Source organism: Eschrichtius robustus, chromosome 9 (assembly GCF_028021215.1).
Source record: "Eschrichtius robustus isolate mEscRob2 chromosome 9, mEscRob2.pri, whole genome shotgun sequence".
Classification (NCBI taxonomy): domain Eukaryota; kingdom Metazoa; phylum Chordata; class Mammalia; order Artiodactyla; family Eschrichtiidae; genus Eschrichtius; species Eschrichtius robustus.
Window position 1 is genome coordinate 32,126,266 of NC_090832.1, and position 26,602 is coordinate 32,152,867.

A 26,602-nucleotide genomic window follows, 5' to 3' on the forward strand; every position below is an offset into this window, starting at 1 on the left:
CTAATGGGAAGACCCAGACTTGCTCTTATCAGTTTTTTTTTCCTAGGGATTGATGTTCTGGCCTTGTCCAGGCAGCCAGTGTTCCAGCCTGCCTACATCTCTGGATATCACCTGTTCAGGACTTTGTCCAGTCCCCTCTTCTTGCCCTGTTAAGACTTGCTTGCCTGGACTACCACCTGTTGTTTACTGACATCTGTATGGTACCATGTTGCATCTGTTTTCTTCACTTCCTTATAGGTCCTAGTATTTGATTTTCCTACCTTCAGTTCCTGCTAGGTCTTCACTGAATCTGCCCCATTCCCTTGAAATGTTGGGGCCAAGTAAGGCTGTGTCCAACACAGAGTATAATTCTTCCACATGATAGCCTTTAGATATTTGATAACAACCTTTCCATCACCTTTAATCATCTATCTCTTTAGGCCACGTCTTGCTGGCTCCCACATCATCAAGGTCACCCATCTACGGGTATAATTTAGCTTGTCAATGTTCCTCCTAAAAGGTGGTGTACAGAAGTGATTTGCAGACTTCAACAGAGGATATAATAGGGATATAATTTCCTATGATAAGGACATTATGTTTTATAAATTATGCCTACATTTATGTTATTATATTGCATTAACATTTTAAAGGGGTTTCATCACAGGTAGATCAAGGTTCTGTAGGCCCTAAACCTTATATAACTTTAGGGATTCTTTAAAAAAAATAATGAAATTATGCATATAGTTTCAAGGCCTGTGTAGTTTCGAGGACTAATTTCATTGTAAATCTGCCTTTAAGTTCGTAATAGTATTGTCTTGTAATATTCCCAGGTCTTCTTTACCAGAACGGCTTTCTGGTCAAACTTCCCCTGTATAGTAGCTAACATACCTTATTAAGTTTTACTTGGCTGCTTAGCATTGGGGGCGTTAAGTAAGTTAACTCACGTGTGGGATTGCGAACAATGCCTGGCACATAAAGCACATAGTAAATGTTAGCTTTTATTATTTTTATTATTCCCTGGCAGGACCTTAGCAAGTAACTTATCTTCCGGACTCTTACTTTTCTCTTTGATGTAATGAAGATAACACTTGCCCTGCCTTTTTCATAAAGTTCCTGTGAGGATCAAATGATAAAATATGTTAATGTGCTTTGTTCACTGAAAATATCATACGCACGGAAGGTATTGTAACTGAGGTTTGATTTGACATTGTTAATTTTAGAAAAGGCTCTGTTTAGGAAAGAAAAGAAGACTTTGGCCGAGGTGCAGTCTCTAAAGACCTCCGTCGAGGTGCGAGGGGGCATAAGGAGAAGAGGTACATGTGTGCCAGATGCTAGAGGCAATGACTTGGACAGCCCGTTTGACATGCTAAGGTTCAGAAAAGAAGAAATAAGTAGAATCTGAAAGAAGACCATCTAATTACACAAAAGAACGGGGAGGTATCGTTTGTGTGCGTATGTGTGTCTTTCCACAGTCGGCCTGAACCTAGGTTTCCAGCCTTCAGCCGCATCCTGCTCTGCAATCCAGGCTCCCAGGCCCCCGCCTGGAGATCCTACCCACACTTTGGGTTCAGCATAAAAGCCCCTCCTCCAGTGGGCTGCCCCAATCCCTCCCGTCCCTCCCACAGGAAGAATAAACGGTTCCCTGCCACTGCTCTCTCTGTGAAAGCACTTCTTCCACTCTAGACTGAGGAGAATCTAGTTTTCCCTATTTCTGTATCAACAGGGCCTAGCCTGGGGTAAAGGTTTAGTCAATGGATTCACTTTGAAGAAATAACTTTTGAAAGTTGATAAAAGGGCATTTAAGATCGGGATTCGCGGGTAACAAAGGCTTGCACACAGGCATCAGCACTCATTATCCAGAGCAGCTCCGAGGGCGAGACGCGTCCTTCCTGCGCACGGTACCCGGCCAGGGCGCGCGGCGAATCCCTCGGGAAGGGTCGCCCGGGCTGGCGCGGAGGCGTGGCCTGGGCACAGGGGGCGTGTCTCAGCCCGCGGGGGTTTCCGCACCCGGTGCGCGTCCGGCGGGGGCGCGGGAGGGGCTTCCGCCGCGAGGGGGCGGGGCTGGCGCGCGGAGTCCTCTGACGGCCTCAGCCAGGGAATTTCAATTTGAAACCTACGGGAGGGAGGAGGCGGGTGCTGCGGCCGGCGGCTGGCGCTGAAGCTGGACGGGTCCCCGCGGCGAGCGAGCTCCTGAGTACGGCGTCCGGGTAAGGAGGTGTGCGGAGCTGTGGAATGGCGGGCCCGGGGCGGGGTATCCCGGGCCGAGCGTCTGGTCCCTGCGTCTCGGATTTTTCCTGAGGCTGCAGCTGGGAAGCTGATCCCGGGCAGGAAGCGGTGGCGGGACGGTTCCACCAGGAGGGGGAGGGCGGCCGGCTTTGGGGTTTTCTGCGAGTCCCTGTCTCCTCTCCTACTCGTTCCCGCCCCGCGGACCGGGTCCTGTTGTTGCTCCAGGCCGGATCCCTGCTTCCCCGCTCCACTGCGGTCCCCCACTTCTCCCTTCTCGGGAGCCGGGGCCGCGTCTCGTCGGCGCCGGGAGAGGTGGGGGCCTGGTGAGAACTGCGCCGGCCCCGCGGGGGTGCGGTGGGCTCAGGGTCACGCGTCCCGGGCCCCGCGGAGCGGCTGCAGGAGGGATCCGGCTCCATCCTGGGCGCGGGCCGCGGCGCGCGAGCCTGTCCCAGTTCGGAGCGGCCGTCCTCCTTCGACTCCTGGCGATGAGCGCGGGGGCTCGGGGTACGCGGCGGCGGCGTCGCCCTTCTGGAGGATAATTTTGGGAGACGAAACGTAGGCGAGGACGTCGCGCGTCCCTCGGCCGGCCGCGCGCGTGGGCGCTGCGTGGAGCCGGGCGAGGGCTGCGTCAGCCCCAAGCACGGTGCGTGTCCGCCGCCGCCGCCGCTCGCTCTGTCCCGCAGGAGGGGTGCGACCTGGCCGGTACTGAGGGAAGCGCAAGTTTTGCTCTCTGATCCTTGCAGTCCCGGCACACAGGCCATCTCACCACCCATGGCTTATTTTTCTCTTCTAGATTTGAGGGCAGAGGGTTGGGAGGGTTGTTAGTTGAGCTGCAGGGGAAGGACCAGGAGGAGAACAGAACAGAAAGAGCAGCGTTGGAATCGGAGTCTAAATCTCCAGCCCCAGACGCTGCCTGTGGCAGCCGGGATGTCTGCTGGAAGCCGTCGGTCATCATGCTTCCCGAGATCGCTCATCCCCCTTAAGGTCAGGTTTTTTGGTGAAGTGAGAAGAACTCTCGCCTAGAGTCTATTATTTGCCGGGGGGGGGGTGTCTCTTTGTGGAGCCCTCCCTAATTGACCTAGGACGCCTTAAATTGCATTCCTTGTCACCACCACCGCTGCCCGTTTTTAAGAGCCCTGGTGCGGTGCGAGGGAAGGTAGAACCTAGAGGACCTGTGGATATATTTTCTCTTTTCTGAATCACATCTTTGCCTCAGTTTTCTGAACTTCTCGCATCTGAAATGGCACGTGTATGCTAGACGTCTTGTTCTTGTTACTGTTATTTAACCTTTTTTAAAAAATGAATCTTAACAGTTTTTCCTTTATTCTTCCGTTTTATTCAGTGACCTTTTAATTTTTTCCCTTGTTTTTTTCTTCTCACCGGAATCTATTATTTCTGTATCCTCTATTTATAGTACTGTATTGAGAATTAGAATTTTAACCCGTGTCCTATCACATTTCCCATTGGATTTAGGACTTGAGGGAAACTGAGTCAATTTCTTGGCCACAGGAGCTGGGATTTAGAATTCTCAGTCTTTGAACAGGTTTTACTGGGAAACGAATAGCACTTAATCCTATTCAGTTTCTGTTTGGAGGGCTCTTTGCTGTGAGAAATCACTGGATTGCTATTGCAGCCACTGATGGGGCTGCATTGCAATGCAATCTTGGATTGTGATAAGGGCCAACTCAATACATCCGTCAGGCTGACACAACTTTTAAAGAGTTAGGCTGTGTCACCTGTCAGAGTTCCAGGGATCAGTCCTAAAATTCAATTTGAGAATCACCATCAAACCTCAGATATCTACTTCATAGAGGTTATTGGAGAACTGTACAAGTGGTAATGGCTTGGAACAATGGCGTGGATTTAGGGCTAATTTAATCTTATCCTGTCTTCCTCACTTCTTGGGCAGAATTCCCACTGAAGTCAGTAGTGGTCTTGTGTGCAGAAGGACTGCTGAGAACAAGAGGCTGCTCATTTAGATTAGCGGGAGGGGACAGTTTCTTTCCTTTTGAAACATCCCTCTTTAAGAAAGACCTAGTCATAACAGTGCTTTAATCTTTTATCTCTAGTCAAAGTAGTTAGACCTTCCAGAGAAAATATGTGGATGAGTTGAGCCCCCAACTTCAGATTCTTGATACCTAAATTGAATGGGGATTGCCTAAAACGGTTAAAAGTGATAAAAAATATCATTTAACGAATTTCAGTAAAATTATTACTAACTTCAGTGAAAAATCTAAATTGCTATAGAATATTCTCAACTGGGTCCGTATATTAAACTGGGTAAATATACAACTGGGTATGTATATTAAAATCTGAAACTTAATTCCAAGTAGAAAGAAGCAGATTTGCAGATTTAGGGGACAAAATCTGAAGAGGGCTCACCCCAAAATAACTATGGAAATATAAAACAAGAGAATTCAGATAGCCCTTGCTGTATTTGGAGAGGTAGCTTTTAGTACAGTTTGTGTGTGTACAGGCTTTAGTGACTGTCTGGGCTCATCATTAGATTTGGAGGTTTCTAAGTTAGTTTTGTGCTGATCTGAGTTGGTGAGCTTGTTAGGTCCTTTGCTTCTTAACTAACGGTTTTGTGGTTTACCCTTTCCAAATTACCAGCTCGAAAGGATTGAGTTTAGAAAACCTATCCAGTCACCAGATCTTAAAAATAGATTTTTAAAAATCTGAACCGTGTCCACGTGGACTTCCCAACCACTTGCTTTCAACTAAAAATACTTGCAAAGATGACAAAGCAGTCTTCAACCAGAATATTTATTGGTAAAATTACTCTGTAATTTAGTAATATTGTATAGTTATGTTTAAGGTCGGGTTTTGCCCTGAATCACCACTCTCATATAACTGACTAGAGAACTACAAAGGTTCTATCTTTGCCGCTTTATTTAGGACTGTGGAGTTTATATGTCATATAGCAGAATGCTAAATATTTTTGAAGATTTGCTTTTGTTTCTGTTTCCACAGGAAAGTATGGGCCTTTTTCTTTGTTTTTTGAACTGAAGTAGCCTGTTTAAGAGCTATGTGTGGACTTTTTGGAAAAGTATGAATTACTAGTATTTTTATAAGGCAATAAAATAGTTTGTAGGGATCAATACTGCTGAGAATCAAATTTTGCATTTCTAAAAGTCTGTATTGTTTACTTGGGGAAAACAAAGGAAATATGGGGGAAATACCTCCCTACCCCACCTTTATTTAGAAATATTTCCAGTGGCCTTGTTTGTTTTTTTCAGATTCAGAATTACTGTACCTAACCACTGGGTACCCTTACACATTTAAAAGCCTCAAGTAAATGTTTATGCTGGCTTCAGTCGTCAGCAAATACTAGCCAAACACTAATTTACTGCCCTTTTATAGAATCTTGGAATCTCAGGGCTGGACCTTTAGGAGTCAGCAAATCCACTCTCAGCCCTTTCGCCCTCCCCCCAACACACAAACATTTCCAGCCTCTTTGGAAGGCCTGAGTTAATAGAAGATTTGTATATGATTCCCCCACAGATTCCAGACAGAGCATTCTTTGGGAATGCCATTTTTTGGCACAAACCAGCAACCTGATAGTCATAAGATTTCTATCATTACTCTGACTGAGCAGTGCCCCAAACTAAAATCTAAAATGGAGTTAATGCCTGCTATCATTAACTGGAGGGGAATGGCCTCCAAGTGTAAATACTACAGTTATTTAGATGTTACAGGTAAGCCAAAAAGGAAAGAAAGAAATCATTTTTAAAAAAATAAATTTATTTTATTTTTGGCTGCGTTGGGTCTTTGTTGCTGCACACGGGCTTTCTCTAGTTGCGGCGAGCGGGGGGCTACTATTTGTTGTGGTGTGCGGGCTTCTCATTGCAGTGGCTTCTCTTGTTGTGGAGCACGGGCTCTAAGCACGCGGGCTTCAGTAGTTGTGGCACGTGGGCTCAGTAGTTGTGGCTTTCGGGCTCTAGAGTGCAGGCTCAGTAGTTGTGGCGCACGGGCTTAGATGCTCCGTGGCATGTGGGATCTTCCTGGACCAGAGCTCGAACCCATGTCCCCTGCATTGGCAAGTAGATTCTTAACCACTGCACCACGAGGGAAGTCCCAGAAATCATTTTTAATATCAGATAGAAATAACTGAGATAGTGATAACTAATGCTTTTTTTTTAGTTTTTTCTATAAAGTACGTGTATTTTGTACGAGAGAGGGAATACATATGTAGAGTTATGTGAAGTACCTATAACATTATGTGTACTTAATAAATTTAGTGAATCAATTCGTTGAAACTTTATATAATATATTGGAGGCGCTTTTAATTAGGATTCTTTGAAAGTTGGAGTTAACTTTGTAGAACCTGGTACTGTTTCATGTAGAAATGTCACATGGGTTATATTTCATAGAGGTGATTTGCTTTTCTTACTCTTGGGTATTGTTTCCCCTTGTTTTGTGGTTGGCTTGATATATGTGGGTTTATTAGATGCATGTTTTTCATGTCTAGAAGGGTAGATAATCTATATTTCCCTAAATATCTAGTTTTGGAGATAACATTGATTTTAATGAGAATTTTAGTGGTTTTCTCGTTTTTTAAAGTGATGTCGCTTTCCCTTTAGTATAGGGTAGACCTCAGGTGGCTTATGGGTGCGTTCATACTGCTTCTGCTTTTTTTCAAAGATTGAATTTGGACTAATTTCATATTCTTAGTTACTTTTAAAGTAGAAATATATTTTCATATCACACATACTTCTTTGCATTTTTTTTTTTTTTTTTTTTTACTTTAGTGTATTAGAGCCGTAAAGGTCTAAATTCATTATAGATTGCCTCACAAATAATCTTTATGGTAATATGGGATTTATTTGAGAAATAAGAATTATCTTTTTATTTGCTCTGAGAACTATCATAAGTAAGGTTTGCTTTAGGTAGCCAAGCTGACACTTCACATATGTGACTACATTGAACGTCATGGGGATGGTTTCAGTTCTTTCCAGGTTAAGAACCAGAGGGCATGGAAAGAGTTCTAAAGTGATTTTGTCACTTGTTCATCTGTAGGACCTTGTTGTCTGGGTCAGGTAGGAAGTTCATTGTATTTAAACTAAATCATTCATGCTTTTACCAAAAAGCCAGTTTCCTCTTGCTTTTCTCTTTTTATGGCCTATTTATCTACCTCCATGAAAGAATTTTCAAATACTTAAAGACTTATGTTACCCTCTAATTTCCAAGAAAATCGTGATTTTAAAAACTTTTCACATAAGTCTGATTACCAAGTCTCTAATCATTTTTTCCAAGCCCTGAATTCAGGTTTCCAGACCTCCTGATGAGATTTGCAGCTGGACCTACCACCATGATAACAGCAGTTCTGAATTTAATCATATTTTTGAGTTTCCTATATTCTATCAATATATGTACACATCCCAGTATCCTGAAGATACTAAATGAATATGTAGTTTAAACTTTGCCATAATTCTTAGGTCTTTTCCTTTTTTCTAAATAGTCTACTTGTTTTTCACCCTTGATTCATCCGCCTAGGGTACCAGAAGGGAGGGTGAAAATCATTTAGTTTAGATTTTTGACCTTGAGGTGGGAAGTGTGGGGTTAGTGGGAAAGGTGTTGCCCAGGGTGGCCTCAGGGGTTCATGAACTGACTGAGACTGTTAAGTAAAGTGGGGTGTGTGTGTGTGTGTGTGTGTGTGAGAGAGAGAGAGAGAGAGATTTGGGGGAGCAGAGTTTGAAAAACAAAACGTTGAAAACTGCTGATGTAACTTCTATTCTTAATTTTTGAGATTAGAGAATCGAAGTCTTACGAGATTTTCTGTTTTTTTTTTCATGTTTCCCCATTGCACTTTCATGCCCCCACTATTGTGCTTATTTCCTTTCAGTTCTTTTAGTTGTCCGATTTTAGCCAGTTGTCAAGGTTAAACTGAATTCTGATACAAGATTGGCCTCGTATTTTCTTACCTTGAACTTAATGAATGTGTCTTTATTTCCCCACAAATTTCTTTGATGGAAATATTAATTAGAAGGGATCAGTAACAGGTGCACATTGTGGTGCTGGTTAGAATGCCGCTTATGCCAGTGGAGCCTTGGGTAAATTATTTCTCAAGGCCTCAGTTTCCTTATCTTCACTGTGGGGGTGAACAATCATAACCTACCTCAGAAAGTTAGATGAGGATTAAATGAGCTAGTGCTTATAAAATGCTTCACGCAGTGCCTGGCTTCTGTGAAAATTGTTAGGTTAAGAAAAGACTTAGTGGGTTGCTTGTGAAAATGTGGTAAGCAGTTTTTTTTTTTTGCAGTGGTCAGGAATAATTATCTGTGTGGAAGTAGAGTCTTTGATATGAAACTGTAATTTCCTATGGTGATCACAAGTTAAAACCACTTTTTAACAATTTCAATATGGTATCTCTAGAATTTTTTTAACTATCCACTGCTTTCAGCAGTACTCAAAAAAGCATATAGATGGCAAAACTGTTTGGATCTAATTTCAGCATCACAGAGAGGTGGTAGTTTTTTTTGTTATGTTGCCTGAAGTAGCTGATTCGGAGTGTAAAACTTGTATGCATATGCTGTATTATAACTTCCTCTCTCTACAGCTTCAGTGAACTTGCTGCAAGAAGGCTGTTAGTGGAATTTTTATTGATAGTGTTTAAGTCTCTGCATGTGACACTAAAGTGTGACCTTTTCACATCCAGCACATCTTTTTGTACCTGAAATAGATCTGCGGACATATTTTTCCCCTAACAGAGTGTTTTAATTTTAAATTAGTTGACAACATTAAGAAATCAGGAGGTTTCACAGAAATATCTTTCTTTTAGGTTTCTCTGGGAAAATTGGAGGACCTTGGCAACACTGGGCCCACGCTCCTCTGTTACAGCGCTGAGGAGTTCCTGCCCCATCTCACACAGGTCATCTTCTTACTTTGCCGAAGTCCCGCCCATTTCCTTTTGGCTTACCGCTGGACCTTTTCATGCATTTACGTTAGATATATGGCCCCTCTGGACTATCCAGTTTGCATCTCTTTTACTAAATACCAATTTGGAAGATGCAAAAAGGACTCGATCTATATGACCTTCAAGAAGGTGTTCCTGGCAGTGGGGCTTTTCTACCTCTAGGGCCAGCAGTCATTTCCCACCTCTCCCTTTGTGAAGGCTGACCTCTGGGTCACTGTCAGTCATGGTTTCTGGAGCCCAGCATGCAGTAGGCCCTCGGTCACACGTGGAAAGAATGCTCTTTCTAGTTTCCTCCCAGACTTTGTGACTCCTTCTCAAAACAGATTGCCTTGTTCTCTGAAGCCTAGTGTTACACTACTGCAGCCCATAGCTGTACCTTATTTGTATGTTATTTGGATTTTTTAGATGACCTTTTTTTCATTTCATCTTTTAATATTTTAGTATGTATCTCTAGAAGGTAACTTTTTTTTAAAATTTTATTTTATTTTTTATTTTTATTTTTGGCTGCGGTGAGTCTTGGTTTCTGTGCGAGGGCTTTCTCTAGTCGCAGCAAGTGGGGGCCACTCTTCATCGCGGTGCGCGGGCCTCTCACTCTCGCGGCCTCTCTTGTTGCGGAGCACAGGCTCCAGACGCGCAGGCTCAGTAACTGTGGCTCACGGGCCCAGTTGCTCCGCGGCATGTGGGATCTTCCCAGACCAGGGCTCGAACCCGTGTGCCCTGCATTGGCAGGCAGATTCTCAACCACTGCGCCACCAGGGAAGCCCTAGAAGGTAACTCTTTTGTAAACGTGATTGGAATACCACCATCACACTAAAAATTCCTTAACATCATCAAATATTCAGTTGTTGATATTCAAATCTCCAATTACCTCAAGTATCAATTTTTGAAAAAGTTTGTTTGAATCCAGATCCAGTTAAGATTTACATGTTATAATTGGTTGTTGTATCTTTTTTTTTTTTTTTAACTTTTTATTTAATATTGGAGTATAGTTGGTTAACAATGTTGTGTTAGTTTCAGGTGTACAGCAAAGTGATTCAGTTATACATATACATGTAACTATTCTTTTTCAAATTCTTTTCCTGTTTAGGTTGTTTGGTTGGTGTTTCTTTACAGACTGATATGCTCTAGTTTCCTCTTCATCTCTTATTTTTCCTTGCAGTAGTTTGTATGTTGAAGAAACTTGATTAGTTGTTCGGTTTGGTTTTTCACAGTCTGAATTTTGCTGATTTCAATCCTCTAGTGTAGTTAACCTGTTCTTCTGTCCTCTGTATTAGTAGTTGGAGCTAGAAAATTGGTCTAATTCAATTTATTTTCTTTCTGTTTTTCTTTTCTTTCTTTCTTTTTTTTTTTTTTTTTTTTTTCTTTTGTAACATTCCTCCATGATTTAGGCTTCTATTTGACACTACTTGCTTGCTTTCCATCCAGGCTTCATCCTGGCTTCAGGTGCTGTCCCATTAGCTTCTTTGTCTTCTTTTTAACCTGTGCTGGACAAGTGCATTTTACGCTAGTGACTCAGCTTTGTTCTAGGTTCCATTGTATGTAATGTGATAAGGCCAGAAGCATTGATAATAAACAGGTGAAAAAGGAAGAAAAGTAACTTTTGGAGCACAGATGATAAGTCAGCTACTGTAGTTGGTGCTTTATATATTATATGTTAATATCCCCAATCCTTCTTACAGCAACACCTTGAAGTAGCTGGTATGCTCATTTTACAGATGAAAAACTGAGGCTTAAAACCAGAATAATTTGCTCAAGGGCACCCAGCTTGTGTGCTGCTAAAACTTCTGTTTCTTCTGCAGGGGAGGGTGAATTATTGCTTTTAATTGTTTGATTGTGTTACTCTGTAGAACTTGAAGATTTTAGGAATTTGTTGGCATCTACAGTATCTGACTTAACAAAAGATAAGCTTTCTTTCCTAACTGGTTTCTGCCTCCTAGTTTCTTTTGTAAAGGTGTGATTGTGAAGCAGAGTACTACTGTTAGTTGTGTGATTCTTGAATCAAGCTGGAGTGGCGAGTACCCTTCATCTTGTTTTTCACATTAGTGTAGTGTTTCCAGGCTGATGTTTCAATGTAAGAAAAATGTCCCAGGGTATAAAACACATCAAAATAAAATGTGTGCCTCCTTCCATTTCAGTTTTTTTCTTTCAAGCAGTTTTACACTTTTTGCTACTTCATTTACAGTGCAAATAGCATTCCCCAGGGTGCTAGTATATGATTTAGAAAGTCAGGTAATAGTGTAGGCATTATAAGGAAAAGCAGCAGACCCCTGCCTTTCATGTCCCTTCATGACAGATTTCTGCTCCTCAGAGGCAACCGCTTTCAGTTCTTTTGGTTTTATTATCTGTGTGTTTTGTTTAAAACCACGATATTCTTGCTTTTTTGCTTTTTCTATTCTAGACAGTAATAGCTGTTGACTTTCTACCTTGGTTGGGGTTAGCCTCCTTTACAGACTCCCTCTTCCTGTGCACAGGTGCACACTCTTCTCTCCTTCCACAGCACATGTAGGCAACAGCTGAGCTGTGTATAGTGCTTTGATTGCATATACTTTCTTTTACAACTTTTCGTTTTATCCTGAAGTTTATTGCCAATTTTTTTCTTCATTTGTATAGTTTTCTTAGTACCTACCCTTAATTTAGCTCTAAACTTTGTTGAAAACTATATGGCAAACCATTTTCTTTTTTTTATTAAGGACATCCTTCCTGGACTGGTTATTTCTAGAACTGCTGTGCAGCTGTATTCTGGGAATTGCCCTTTTCCTCTCTTCCTGGGCTCTCGGGTGCCTGGGCTTTGTGTCTCTTTCTTATCTCTTACTTTACATGGGTGCATCCTCCAGTAGTTTCCCAAGAAAGTGCAAATGGAAGGCGAATTTCTTGAGACCTTGCGTGTCTGAAAGCAACTTTTTCACTCTTAAAATGCCTCTTTGTACTCTCAGTTTGATTGCATTTATAGTTTGGCTGGGTATAGAATTCTAAGTTAGTGGTTCCTGTCCCTCTGAATTTTGAAGGCGTTGCTCCATTGTATTTTCACATCCCACTGTTCTGTTGAGAAGACTGACTCGATTCTCATTTCTGATTCTGTGTATGTAGCTAGTTTGTTTTCTTTAGAAGTTTTCAGGATTTTATCTTTGAACTTGGTGTTTTGAATTTCATGATGGTGTGCCATGGTATGGGAGTCTTTCACTCGTTGTGCTGAGCACTCTGTGGGCCGTTTCAGCTTGGAAACTCTTGTCTTTCAGAAATATTCCACTATGATAATGACTCCCTCTATGTTCTCTGTTCTTTCTGGAACTTCTATTAATTTGGATGCTGAATTTCCTGCTGTGACTTCAGGTTTGTTTGACTTCAGCTTTTTTCTCTCTGATGTCATCCCTTTGTCCTTTTGTTCCCTCTTTTCGGGAAATTTCTTCAATGTTTTCTTCTAATCTCTCTACTGAACTTTTTTGCTTTCCTATTTTCGAAGCTGCTCCTAGGCTACTGAATTTTCTTTTTGATAATGTCCTTTTCTTGTTTCATGTATATAGTTTGTCCTGTCCTGCCCATCTTGATGTACCCCTGTGCTTGCTTTCTCTCTGTCGGGAATGCTCTTCCCTCACATACCTACATAGCTTACTCCCTTAACTCCTTCAGAGCTTTGCTTCCGTGATCATTTATTTGAAAGTACAGCCCTGCTCCCACCCCTACCCCAGGGTGCCCTAAATCCCTTCCTTGTCTCTTCTTACTTGTGCAGTGTGTATTGCTGAAATCTGATACCCTTATATTTTACTTTTTGTTTATTGACTCTCCCCTCTCTGGAATGTAAGCTGCATGAAGGCAAATCTTTTTGTGTATTTTGTTCAGTATTTCCAGTACCTAGAACAGTGCCTGGCGCAGAGTAGGCACTTGGTAAATATTTGTTGACTGAGTGACTGGACCTCCCTGTTTTCTGTATAGAACCTCACCTTTGCCCTCTGAGCACAGAGCCTTTCTTTTTCAAGTGCTGTAGAGTGAACGTCCTGTCTTCTGGCTGCCAAGTTTTGATGAGGGTGTGGGTGTGGGTGTGGTTTAAACGTTACTTGTCCTTATTTCCAACAGGTCCCTGTCTTCAACTTGCTCTCCCATCTCAACCCTCAGAGGTTTCTGGAACTTCCAGTTCCTAAGGCTCTCAAGCCTTCTCCAACAATCACATTGTTTTTGGTAGGTCCCCACCAAGATAGCAATGCAAGTTTAGGCTTCCTCTGCTCTGCTAAGTCAGTTACTTTGTACATCTGTTCTCCATCTTCTAAAATTCTGTTGATATATCTCATGTGCTGGCCTGTCCCCTCTCTTTTTTTGTTTTTTTTTTTTTTGTGAGTTTGTACCTTTTTTTCTTTAATTTTCTTTCTGTCATTTTAGTGTGCTTTTGGGAACAAGCAGAAATTAACTCATGTTCAACCCACTGGATTTAGGGTTTTAAAATGATAAAAATAAATTTCCAAGATTATTGTGGTACTCACATTTGGTAAAAACTGCAGCCATAATAAAATTGTCCTTTTTCTCATGCCAAATGCTGAGTCAAACTTTAGCAGTATATAGAGAGAGACAGAAAAGTCAGGCGGTTGAGTTAACATCTAGGGTGGATGGGAGTGGGTGACTGATATGTGACCGAATAAGAAAGTGCTTCTTAGGAAGAGCTCAGAAAATGTATTATATTTTTTTCTTGTGATATTTCAAGGATTAGTTCAGTACACACACTTAAAAATTTTATATACTTGAACTATATTTAAAAATACACAATAAAAACAAATTTGGTGAATGTGTATCAGAAATGGCAACCTTATTTTAGAGTTTACTGAGTATCTTAGTTTGTCTGTCTTTAGACTGACTCATGATTGGCATACATAAATTGGAATATTCTTTGACTATTTGAATATTCTTTGGTTATGAGAGGAACCTTTGAGCTCATGTGGGTTCTGCTAAATAGTTTAAGGGTGAAAAATTTCATTACTAGAGCATAAATAGAGAGTGGGATTTACACTAATGTAAAGATACACACATTAGCAATTTTTGTGTATGAGTTTTGGGGAAAGTGAAACAAAAACGGAAGGTCTGAATAAGACAGTGGCTGTGAGGTCTGAGAAGCTCTAGGAAGATCCCAAGGCTCCTGAGTGCATGTGATTAGTGTCGGTTAAGTTGCCGAGTGGGTTTTAGGGATTTATTAATTCAAATATTCTATTCATTAATGTAGAAGATGTTATAGACAAATAGATCAGGACAGTAGTATCTCCCCAAAATGTGGTGGTATGTTAAAATGATTTGGGGTGGTGTACAGATGAATCTTTTTCTTTTAATGATTAAATACGTTTGCATCAGAAAAATATCCAAGTACTTCAAAACTATGATTACATTGATATTACTTAGTATAAGGCTAAAGTAGGTATTTTAAAGTGACTTGATTTAAGGATAAGTATTACATAAATAATAATACAGTGACTGTTTGGATTTGGCAAAATTATAAAGTAGGTCTGATTACTAAAGTCTGAGAAACTTGGGGCAGGTTTAAAGTAAGACTTCTCCTAATAGATAACAGCATAAAACTGTATATGCTGACTGTGGCATAGACTTCCAAGTTTTCTTTTTTAGAAATTAACACTGTTTTTATTTTTAAAGTTTATTTTTTGGTATTCTTTTCAAAATAAGTCCTCAGAACATCTTCTTATTCGATTCTTAAACCAATTTTGTACCAGAGTTCTGACAGGTAAGCAAAGTGAGTTAGGAAGGGGTTAAACTTACTCAAAGCCATTCAGCAATTTAGTAATGGAGCTTCAGGCACGGCCAGGGTCTCCCTGTGTCCAGAGTTGTTCCCTCTACTGTGTCCTCTTTTGATGTTAATGGACTTGCCAATTGAAGTTTTCTTGGAGAATTTAGGAAGCCTGCCAAGTTTTATAGCTGGGAGGGCTGTCCTGTAGCTTTTATATATTTGTATCTTGAACCCTGAAGGTAGACAGAGCGAGGTCTTCCAAAAATAGTTCAATAAATGTGTCAACATTTTCAAATACTATTGAAAAAACAAGGAAGTGGAAGTCCTATGGGATTATTGGAAAACGGTGCCAAATGCTTTCACAAGTATTTGAAAAGCAAATGTGGCTTTGTGGTCATATGCTAGACAATATTTAGCCTTCATTTTGGAGCCCATTTTTATATGATAATCTTTTACTTTTCCCCAGTACTCTGTTTCATTGCAGACTTTGGGAGAAAAGCTGCTAAATGAACATTTTTCTTGAAAAAGTTTTCTTTAATTCACTTCTCTTAGGGAGAAAAAGGCAAACTTCTGTTTTCTTAATAAAATGAATACAAATTGTGTATGGGAAAGATTAGAGTGACAAGTAATGAGTGGGGTCTGTCCACTGACAAAGGAATCAAGAGTTTATCCACGGGCTTGTAACAGGAACTGTTTTTGGATCTTGGCCATTAAAATCAACATCAATAAAGACTGCGTCTTAATTTCCTTAATGCTAAGATTGTCTGTTTTAAATTATGCACATAAGGGGATGTGAATACATTCTTCCTTCCGAGATCTCTCACCACCCCGAACAGAAAAATAAAGGTGCAGGGAAGATATTCTTCACTCGTGCAGTTCTGCAGTGAAGGGCTGTCACTGTGGGCAGCATGTGTAGTGCATATGTGGCTCCAACTTTTCTCCTAATTGAGGCCAGTTCACTTTCATCCTCAGTGCTGCCAGCTTAAATGGAAAGACTCGAGGGTGGAATCTAGAGCATTCTATAGATCTGTGATCTGTGTGTTACTTGCTCTGTGCAGCACACATGTAGCAATGAAGGATAATATGGCTCTTTTTTTTCTCCCCTCCCCAGTATGGCTCTTTTTTAAAGGACCTTCTTTTTTGTTGTTCTTGTTAGGTTTTTTTAAGCCATGTTTTTACTGTATCTGATTATCTACCGAAGTGTTTTTTTGGAGAAAGAATGTACCATTGTCAGCTATAGAAAAGTATTTTTCTTTTTTAAACTTTTTATTATGGAAACAATTAAAAATATTCAGAAGTAGAGAGAATAGTAGTGTAATGGACCTCGTGTAGCCTCACTCAGCTTTGACAATTACTAGGACACGGCCAATCTTATTGATACACCCCACCCCCATGATTTTGAAGCAAATTCCAGATAATTTCATTTCATATAATTTCATTTGTAAGTAGGTAAGATTCTACCCCGCCATTGGCATGTGATCTCCAAAATAAAGTTCATGTTCATTACTGATTTTGTAGAATTACAGAAATTAGTTCGTTTATGGCACATTCAGTTGTGTTTTGGGGATAAATATCTGAATATTGTTTTGATCAGTGAGAGCAATTTCATCTAAGTTTTAATCAGTGAAAGCAGCTTCATTTAAAGGCAGCACTGTGGACTTAAAGGAAATGCTTTAGCCAGTTCTCAAAGGCCTAATTTCTAAACCAAATCTGAACTGACTTTCAAATTCTAGTATATTCTCAAGGTAATGTTGATGTTCTATGAATTGTTTTTCCATGGCTCCTGCCTATGTTAATACTAGATTTTAATGTTCTTTTTTTAATTTTTACATTTTGTTTATTTATTTACTTGAAATATAGCTGATTTACAATGTTATGTTTTAGGTGTAGAGCAAAGTGATTCAGCGATTTTAATGTTTTTAGATTTTTCTTTTTTCTTTCCCTCTCTCACTTCTCTCCTTCTCTGTCTCTTTCATTCTTTTGCTTAGCATAGCTTAGTGGCAATATGTTGGAACCTGACCAAGTGAAGCATTTTTTTTTTTTAGCTGACTGAAATTTAATGGGACTACGCAGTTATGAAATCACAGCAACCTGCCATGAGTATAGTTCTGTGTGGCCGTACAGAGGGGAAAGTATATGCCTTAAACATTCGTCATTGGACTTCTCTGGTGGCGCAGTGGTTAAAAGAATCCACCTGCCAATGCAGGGGACATAGGTTCGAGCCCTGGTCTGGGAAGATCCCACATGCCGCGGAGCAGCTAAGCCCGCGAGCCACAACTACTGAAGCTTGCGCGCCTAGAGCCCGTGCTCCGCAGCAAGAGAAGCCACTGCAATGAGAAGCCCGCACACCGCAACGAAGAGTAGCCCCTGCTCACCGTAACTGAAGAAAGCCTGCATGCGGCAATGAAGACCCAACACAGCCAAAAATAAATAAATAAAATAAATTAGTTAGAAAAAATAACAAACTTAAAAAAAAATTCATCATATACTAGTTGAGAAATCATACTAGAACGCTGGCATAATAGACAAAGCTGACACTTAATAGTTGAAGTGCTTTTCCTAATTAACAGGCATGCTTTTTATGTTGGAGATAGTTTGCTTTATATTTTAATTTGATTTTTTAATCAAAACGTAGTTTAATGTATTTTTTGTAAAGACATCACATATTGAATTAGAAAATATTGATAACAATAGAAAACATTTCCTGAATACTTAATATGTGTCAGACACTATTCTATAGGCACTTTTACATATATTTATTCATTTAATCCTCACAGTAACCCTGGGTGGTAGGTACTGTTATTCTAGGTTTGCCTCATAAGAAAACTGAGGCACCACAAGATTAAGTAACTTGCTCAAGGTCACTCAACTAGTTAATGGCAAAGCGGGGATTTGAACCCAAGCCATTTGAGCCTATAGTCATAACTACTTTCCTATATTATACCTGAGAATATGTAAATTCCTCTTCGTACCATGTTTGTACTTGCATTTCCCTCCCCAGAGGAACCATTTTGAACCAGAGCCAATGCTACACTGTCGTATGAGGGTATAATTTGATCACTGGGTGGGTATTTTTCATTGAGAAACTTGAAAGCTGTGTTAATGAGATTCTACTCATGTTCCTTTACTGGCTTTAGTTATGAAGGAGAAGAGGGGAAAAGTGGAAGCAAGTGGAAAGTAAAGTGGTAACCGCTGAAGTGTCTTCCTCCCGCCCACCCTCAAAGGAACATTGAGCCCATCTGGATTGTTGACAGGTCACAAAGGAGCTTTTGAAGCCAGTACTTCAGAGTACCACTGAATCTTCAGTTGAGTACCTTGAAATACCAGGTATATTGTTGGAACATTGGTCATCGCTGGTCTGTCCTAAAATGTGTAGACTTTTGTGGGAGTTTGTCCTGGGTCTACAGTGACTGGAATTTTAACAAACCAGGTACCTGATACTCTCCCCCCCTTTTTTGTCTGAAAGGAGTGGAGGGTAGAAAAAAAATTGTTCTAGCCCCAAGTTTCAGTCCCAGTTCACCAATTACTAAGCGTGACATTGAGCAAGTGATGTTGCTTCTTGTGTCTGTTTTTCTCTTAAGTGGTTCAGTTGCCCTGACGTAAGTCCAAATCCATTTAAGATGTTGTCTGTGGCTCATGCATTTGTCTCTGTTTATGGAGAAGGTAATTGCCTTTCCTTATAGGAAAAACATAAGACAAAGAACTTTGGCAAAACATTTGATAATGTTTTCATGGTGTCTTTATGGCAGCATTGGGAAAAAACTGTTTAGTGGAGGGAATCTGTGGTGGTATTTGTTACTGAAATTTTAACCTTTGTCATCTCCTATCCAAAATTTTTTTGCCAGTAATTTTTATGATGACAGACAAGGACTGCTGATCAGATTTACAGATTTCATGGACCTTTGTAGGGAAACCAAATAAGGCTTGTACAGATTGTCTTGTGAGCTACAAAATAGGTTGAAATAAGATGAAAGTTGTTGGAAATAAAAGTTAAGTCTATTTAATTGTAAGGTCTTTGAAAGAGTTTTGAAACTGGGTAGTCTTGGCCTTCTTTTTTCAATGTGAAGTTTTATTGAAAAGTAGTAGATGCCTTTTTATTCCTTTTATTGACTTCTGGTCTCACAACTCCAGTGGAATTGTTCTTTTCCAGGTAATAGATGGCTCTATTGTCAAGTCTATTGAACACATTTTCCCCTATATTATTTTTGACATTAGTGACCAACCATACTGTCTTTGAAATTCTCTCTTGACACGTTAGAGCTCTTTTTCTATATTCCTTCTGTTCTTTGCAGGCTTCTTTTCCTCTGACTATCCCTTCAGTTTTTTTTCTGTTTCCCAGGGTTCTCAGCCTTTGATTCTGTCTTGACTAATTTCATATCACCCAAGACTTCACCTACAATCTTAGTCTGTTAACTCAAATCTCTCTCCAGGCTAAGTCTTCCTTTTCAGCTCTGCATCCTTATATTGACTTAGAGGAATCTACCAGCATCTCAAAGTTTTTAACTGAATATGTGAAATATTTTGTGCAGAATGTGGGCTTTAATTGATTATTTTCCTTTGACCTGGAATATTTTGTTCATTTTTTTAAGTTAATTTAAGTTAATTTTTTTAAGTTAATTTTTATTGGAGTATAATTGCTTTAGCATGTTATGTTAGTTTCTGCTGTACAGCAAAGTGAATCAGCTGTACGCATACATATAGCCCCTGTTTTTTGGATTTCCTTCCCATTTAGGTCACCACAGAGCATTGACTAGAAGTTCCCTGTACATTGTAAGGGGCATGTTGTGTGCACTAAGTATATATTTGTTCAATAAAAATGAGTGGATGCTTAGACAAACTGAGTCCATGTCCGTGGAAGGGTGCCTGGGATGTTGAGGTTAGGAGAAACCATAGCACATGAGGAACTAGCTGTTGAAATAACTGAAGGGGTAAGACTTGGTGGGGTAGGCAGCCTATTGAGAGCTGTCTTTTGAGCACTGGCTTTCTAACTTTCGTAGGACAGAATCCATTTTGAGATTTTATATCTTGACCCTTTATTCAATATGGAAGTCTATGTGTGTATATATGTGAATAACAAACAAGTTTCATGAATTTAGTTCTTAGCCTAGCTTATGTGCAGTGTGCTCAGATTTTCTTTTCTACTTAATAATAGTAATAATAATAATAATAATAAAATGCCAGTCAATAAACCACTAACTTGATTTCACAACTTACCAATGGACTGATCTGTGTTGGAAAAATCCTTTTTCCATTTATAAAAATAAGGGATTCAGAGAAGGGAAGTTTTCTACCTGGTATGAGAAGAACTTTTTAACAGTTGGAGCAGGCAGAGAATGGAATGGGCTACCATGGGAGGGAGTGACTTTTCCACGGTTTGAAGGACCCAGGGCAGAGGCTGATAGTCACCTCTTGGAAGGTGGGAGAAAGATTCATTGGGTGGGGGATGGGACCTTGTGACCACCAAGGTGTCTTACGAGCCTAAGATTTTATGATTCTCATTTTGATAAAATTTTTAATTTTATTAGCTAACTTTATTCCATATTTTTAAACAAAAGAGCTTCATTTGGGAAGTTTTAAATATATACAAAAGTAAACTGCATAGTATAATGACACCCCTACCCCTCATGCATTCTTATCACCCAGCTTTAACAGTTATCAACTCATGGCCAGCCTTGTTTGATCTATATTTCTGTTCTCTTCACCCCAACTGTATTATTTAGAAGCACATTCCAGGCATCTCATTGTTCTCTTTGCACGTATTTCTGTATGTATCGCTAAAAAATAAGACTTCTGAAAAAAAACCCACAATACCATTATTACACCTAAGAAATTAACAGCAAATCTTTAATATCAAATATTCACTGTTCAAATTTCCATTTGTTTTTGTTTTCTTTCATAGTTTTTTGCTAGAATTAGGATCCAAATTAGGATCCACGTATTGCGATTAGTGATTCTTTTTAATCTGTAGGTTCTGTCTATCATATTTGCTTGTAATCTAGTTTTTTGAAGAAACTGGATTGTTTGTCCTGTGTCATTCACACAATTTTCATTTTGCTGATTCCATCCCTGTGGTTTACTTTAACTTGTTCCTCTGTCCCATAAATTGGCAGTTACATACATAGGCTTTTATCAGCTTCAGGTTCAAATTTTAAAATATTTTTTTGGCATGAATATGTTATCGGTTCTGTTCTTTCTTAAGACCACTCACAGAGTATAGCAAAGCTAATTGTAAAGACGATTGGATTGCTTACTTAGTTCTTCATTTTCTGAAGTCATCCTAAGCCAAATTCCCCATAAAAACAGATGGAACCACTTAGAAGTTTGGGAAGATAATAATCCTCTGCAAACACCACATCCAAATACAAATTACAAGAGTTTCTTGTCTAGCTTCATTTCCAAAAAAGAAAGGGAGAAAGCAGATGCCTTAGTAATTTCCTCAGACCACAAACCAGGTTTTCAGTTAAAGTGAGACATTTTACAGTAAAGTCAGTCTTGATTTTTCTAGCACAATATGGAAACATTGCAGTTTTGCTAGTTAAATTTCCCACCCAGTAAGCAAGTATTGTCAGTGACTACTCCGCCGACGCCCTTCTTCCTTGGCAGTTGGAAGTAAAAGAGTAAAAATGGGAAGATGGCAAGTCAGAAAGGAGTATATGTGGGGAATCAAATAATTGTGTTCTGCGGTGATCCTTTTGAAGGATATTTGTAATCTTCTTCTTACTTTTTGTTATGGAAAATTTCAAATGTACAAATAAATAGAGAAGATAGTATAGTGACTATCCATATCCCCACCACATAGTTTTTCCCTCTCATGTATAGTATATTTTCTAAAATTGGAAATAGAATTTTCCAAATAAAATAAAATAGTCACACCGCTATTCACCAGAATCTTCTTTTCATTTGTTGTGAGGCTTGTGGCATAGGCCTTACATCTTTTTTTCTTTGTTTTGTCAGTGTTGGTAAATCTTTTGCTAGGTTTTATTTTATTTTATTTTGGTTCATGTTTATTATATTAGGTGGTAGGTGAAGAAGATTCTATTATTCAGTGAAGATAGGCTGTGATTAGGCTTCATTCTCTGCCTTCTGTTTTAAAAACTTTATATAATGGAAGCATACGTAAATGAAGAGAGGTGGAGAGAGTAGAATAATGAATTCCCATGTGCCCATCTTCTAGGTAATTATCAACATATGGTCAATGTTGTCTCATTTATGTACCCACAAATCCCTCTGTTCCCACCCTATTTCATGCTGGATTGTTTTAAAGCAGGTCCCAGACATTATATCACTTCATCCATAAATACTTTTTTGTATGTCTGGTAAGCATTAAAAAAACAAACACAATTCCATTGTTACATCTAAAAAATTTAATATTTCCTTAATATCAAATATTCAGTGACTGTTCATATTTTTCCATTTGTTTATTTCATTTGTTTCATAAATGTTTGTATAATTGGTTTGTTTAAGTTAGGACCCAAATAAGTTCTACATTACATTTGGTTGATATGTCTCTTAAGTATCTTAATATGTAGTTTCTTTCTCCTCTTTTTCAGTTTTCTTGTTGAAGAAACTGTGTTGTTTCTTCGCCTTCTGGATTTTGTTGATTGCATTTCTGGGATAGTGTTTAATATGTTTCTCTTGTCTGAATTTCCTTTTAATTGGTAGGTAGATCCGAGGCTTAATAAGATTCAAGTTGGTTTTTGGTGGTGGTGGTAGTGGTTTGGAGAATCCTTCATAGTTGTTGGTGTTTATTTCTTATTGCACCGCTTCAAGAGACACAATGTATGGTTAGCTTCTAACCATATTTTTTTCTCTGAATTACTTAAATTATGGAACTCATGACATTTTGCCCCAATTTCTTCATTATATATATTTGTAAAAAACATGAATATTTTCTCATTAACCAAAACACCACCATTATATATAACAATCAATTGCCAGTAGTTCTCTAATATTATCTGGTATCGAGTTTATATGAAAATCTCTCCAATCATCCCCATGACTTCCTTTATAGACCATTTATCAAACCAGGACCCTATGAAGGAGCACATATATGGTTATGTCACTTAAGTCTCTTGTGACCTAAAATAGTCCTCCTCCTTTCTCTTTTCACTGTCTTCTTATGACAGTGACCTGTCAGAGAGATGCAAGATGGCTACCTAAAGTCTTGTAGAATCTTTATTTTTCTGGGTTTGTCTGGTTGTTTCCATGTGGTGGTATTTAACTCAGTCTTCTATCCTCTTTATTTTTTGCAAAGTAGAATTTAAATCTAAAAGCATGATTAGATTCAGAATAAACATTTTTGATAAGAGTAGTTAATAGCCAAGTTGTATACTTCTTATTGTATCAGATCAGGATCCACATAATATAGCTATCCCACTATTAGTGAAACAGATTGATTAAGATGATGACTGAACTCCTCATTTAAAGTTATATTTTCCCTTTTGAGATGGGCAAATAATCTTGGGGGAGTGAGACTTGAGCACCATACAAATATTTAGTTCTTTATCAGTCTTTCACCTAATAATGTTAGTATCTATTGATGCTCCTTACCTGAATCAGTTATCTCATTGGGAGTGGCAAAATGGTGATAAAATTGGATTAAAAAAAATTACGGTAAAATACATAGCAAAATTATACTATCTTAACCATTTTTAAGTGTATATAGCTCAGTAGTATTAATACATTGACATTGTTGCACAGCTAATCTCCAGAGCCTTTTTCATCCCACAAAACTGGAACTCTGCACCCTAAGAGTTTTATCATTCCTTCAACTTTATAAGCTTGCAACTTTCTGTGCAAAATAGCTTTTTCTCGTCAATGTGGGCTATTTGATTACCATGAAATAGTTTTTAATTTCAAGTGCAGGATTAAACAATTAAACAATTGAACAATTAAAAACTTAATTTTTCCCTTTACCAAATTTCAGAATAAGCCATTAATATATAATAGTGGTCTCAAGTTTTTTTGATTGGCTTGTGGATTTTTATATATTAAGTGCATTTCAATCAAGTACAGTCATTCTTTTTGATGTTCAAATTGTCCCAACTTTGGCCAGTGGCAAACCCTTCAAGCTGGCTCTTAAGTCCTTTTGACATGACCCTATCAGGTTTTGAAAGTAAGGAATATGTTTGTTTAAAGGCAGTAAAATTTTCTTTGGAGAATAGGGTCAAATCTCTCTCAGCCATAGCACAAAAAGCATCCATATTATAGAAAAGTGCCAAAGAGCAGAGTAAAATCTGATACTAATTTGTCAACATAAGGAGAAACAGGGTGAAGTTAGATGACCTCTTAAGGCCTCTTCTCATTTTATATTTTGTGATCTTTTACCATATATAAAATTGTTTTATTATTTTGTTATTATTGGAACAAAATATTTCAAGAGTTTGAATGTTGTCAGATTTTGCCTTAAACAACATCTTTATTACTTTCTTCCTATTCTGATAGTCAGCTTCCTGGGCCAGGACTGGATTAAAGGACTGTAAATTGGGAAATGTGAGGGTTTCAGCATGTTTTCACAGTTATAAAGTCCATCCTTAGAGGAAACAAGAAGGGGTTTGCATCCTAACCTTTGCCTTTTATTCCAATAAAATGTGGCTAAACATTCCACATAAAGGTCAACCTTTAATGCTCGATCAATAAGCTGCTGCCTCGTTTCCTGCAGACAGCTTTATTTCCTCTGATTTGAGTAAACAGATGAGGTTTCATCAGGAGTTTAACTGTATAACTGAATTTGTGCAGACCTGTTTTGTAGTGGGGTAACATCACAATGCTTATGTTTCCAAACCTCTGGAAGTTACCATCTGACATTTAAAAAAACTTGTTGGTTTTGAAAATTGACTTTTCCCAGTGTAGTTTAATGTGGATAATGGTCATCCCATAAGTAATAGTTCTTTTCCATTTAGTAGGTTTTCCTTTCCAGAATAAGTGTGGCTCAGTTTTATCCTTATGCCCCCAACAGTCACTATGATGACTTTTTGGTTAGGAATTAGATATGAATGGTCAGTTTTTTTGAATGCTTTGAACACTTACTGAATGTTGGGCAGAAGTATAAACAATACAGCTATATACCATACTAATAAAAACAAAATGTTTTGCCTTGAAAAATGATTTCTTCTCCAAGAATAGAATTATTATGGAATTCTGTATTTATTCATCAACGAGTTAAGTTTTTGAGTAAATAAAAGACTATACTGTATTTTAGTTAGAAGTATTTCTTTTCAGTGTTAGGCATGGTTGGTTTGTAAAGTAACCGTCTATGATCATTTTTATATGTATGAGAAGATCATTAACTTTTTTAGTGAAAGCCAACCCTTTAAAAATGTGTCAAGTTTCTTTAACTGCAGATACTGTGAATATTGTTACATCTAGTAAATAAAGCTCGTTCTGTGAATTTTCCAGATGGGGACAGCAACTGGAAGAATTTGATTCATTTCTTCCCATTCGTAATGTTAATGAATTGTGAATTAATGCAATTGAAGTCTGTACTGGATTGTCTATATAAGACCATGGAGGCTTGGTGTCTCTTGCATGAGAAATACCAGTGTATGTATTTAGAGACGTAGTTATTTTCTCCATCACTGTAGCAGGATTTGAGATATCTTATAGGGAGTATATATGATAAAATTGCTTAAGTAAAAACAAATTGAAGTCAGGTAAATTTAGAAATAAAAAGAAAATAGCAAAAGATCTGCCCTCCACACACCTTCTATTCCTGAGCATATTTAAGCTGTAGCTATAGCCTAACATACATTTTTATTGATGTTTTGTTTTTGTGTCTATATTTGTATATGTTTTGTTTTTACATAAGAAGTATTTTTATTTATTATAAAATAAATTTATTTATTTATTTTTGGCTGCGTTGGGTCTTTGTTGCTGCACGTGGGCTTTCTCTAGTTGCGGCAAGCGGGGGCTACTCTTCGTTGTGGTGTGCAGGCTTCTCATTGCAGTGGCTTCTCTTGTTGCGGAGCACGGGCTCTAGGTGTGTGGGCTTCAGTAGTTGCAGTGCGTGGGCTCAGTAGTTGTGGCTCACAGGCTCTAGAGCGCAGGCTCAGTAGTTGTGGCACATGGCTTAGTTGCTCCGCGGCATGTGGGATCTTCCTAGACCAGGGCTCGAACCCGTGTCTCCTGCATTGGCAGGCGGATTCTTAACCACTGCGCCACCAGGGAAGTCCCTATAAGAAGTATTTTTAAAGAATATAATGACTGATAAACTCATTACTCTTCTCTGAAATGTCTGCTGGAAATTATTGCAGATTCTTTTCCATGAATATGATCCTTAAATGTTTTGGCACTTTAAAGTATAAAGATAAATAACATTTTTGAAAAAAGGAAATTGTGGGGCTTCCCTGGTGGCGCAGTGGTTGAGAATCTGCCTGCTAATGCAGGGGACACGGGTTCCAGCCCTGGTCTGGGAAGATCCCACATGCCGCGGAGCAACTGGGCCCGTGAGCCACAGCTACTGAGCCTGCGCATCTGGAGCCTGTGCTCCGCAACAAGAGAGGCCGCGACAGTGAGAGGCCCGTGCACCGCGATGAAGAGTGGTCCCCGCTCGCCGCAACTAGAGGAAGCCCTCGCGCGGAAACGAGGACCCAACACAGCCAAAAATAAATAAATAAATTAAAAAAAAAAAAAAAAAAAAAAAGGAAATCGTGATAATTAATAGTTGAGCCCGATTTTTTTTTCAGTTTTAAAAAATGACAGGCATTTATATTCTTAAGAGCCAATTCTTTTAAACCCTGGTCCCTGTGAAAGTGAGTCATTTCATC

General features: G+C 39.1%; 2 protein-coding genes across 15 annotated transcripts in view; one reads left to right on the top strand and one right to left on the bottom strand.

Moving 5' to 3' along the window:
* Nucleotides 1-2,066: 2,066 nt before the first annotated feature.
* LOC137769109 (basic salivary proline-rich protein 3-like) lies at nucleotides 2,067-2,978 on the bottom strand. Its single transcript, XM_068550824.1, has one exon. The coding sequence runs from the start codon at nucleotides 2,976-2,978 to the stop codon at nucleotides 2,067-2,069; it is 912 nt and encodes a 303-aa protein (XP_068406925.1).
* EPB41L2 (erythrocyte membrane protein band 4.1 like 2) overlaps nucleotides 2,077-26,602 on the top strand; it is a 279,077-nt gene continuing 254,551 nt past the window's right edge. For 6 of the 14 annotated variants that reach the window (XR_011074932.1, XM_068551035.1, XM_068551027.1 and 3 more), the window contains exon 1: nucleotides 2,077-2,186. The gene's annotated coding sequence lies outside the window, so the exon portion shown is untranslated. Of the gene's footprint in view, nucleotides 2,187-2,669; nucleotides 2,849-3,034; nucleotides 3,190-8,986; nucleotides 9,077-17,974; nucleotides 18,165-26,602 lie in introns of those variants that run through there. The other 8 variants (XM_068551036.1, XM_068551037.1, XM_068551040.1 and 5 more) reach the window with 5 other exon arrangements.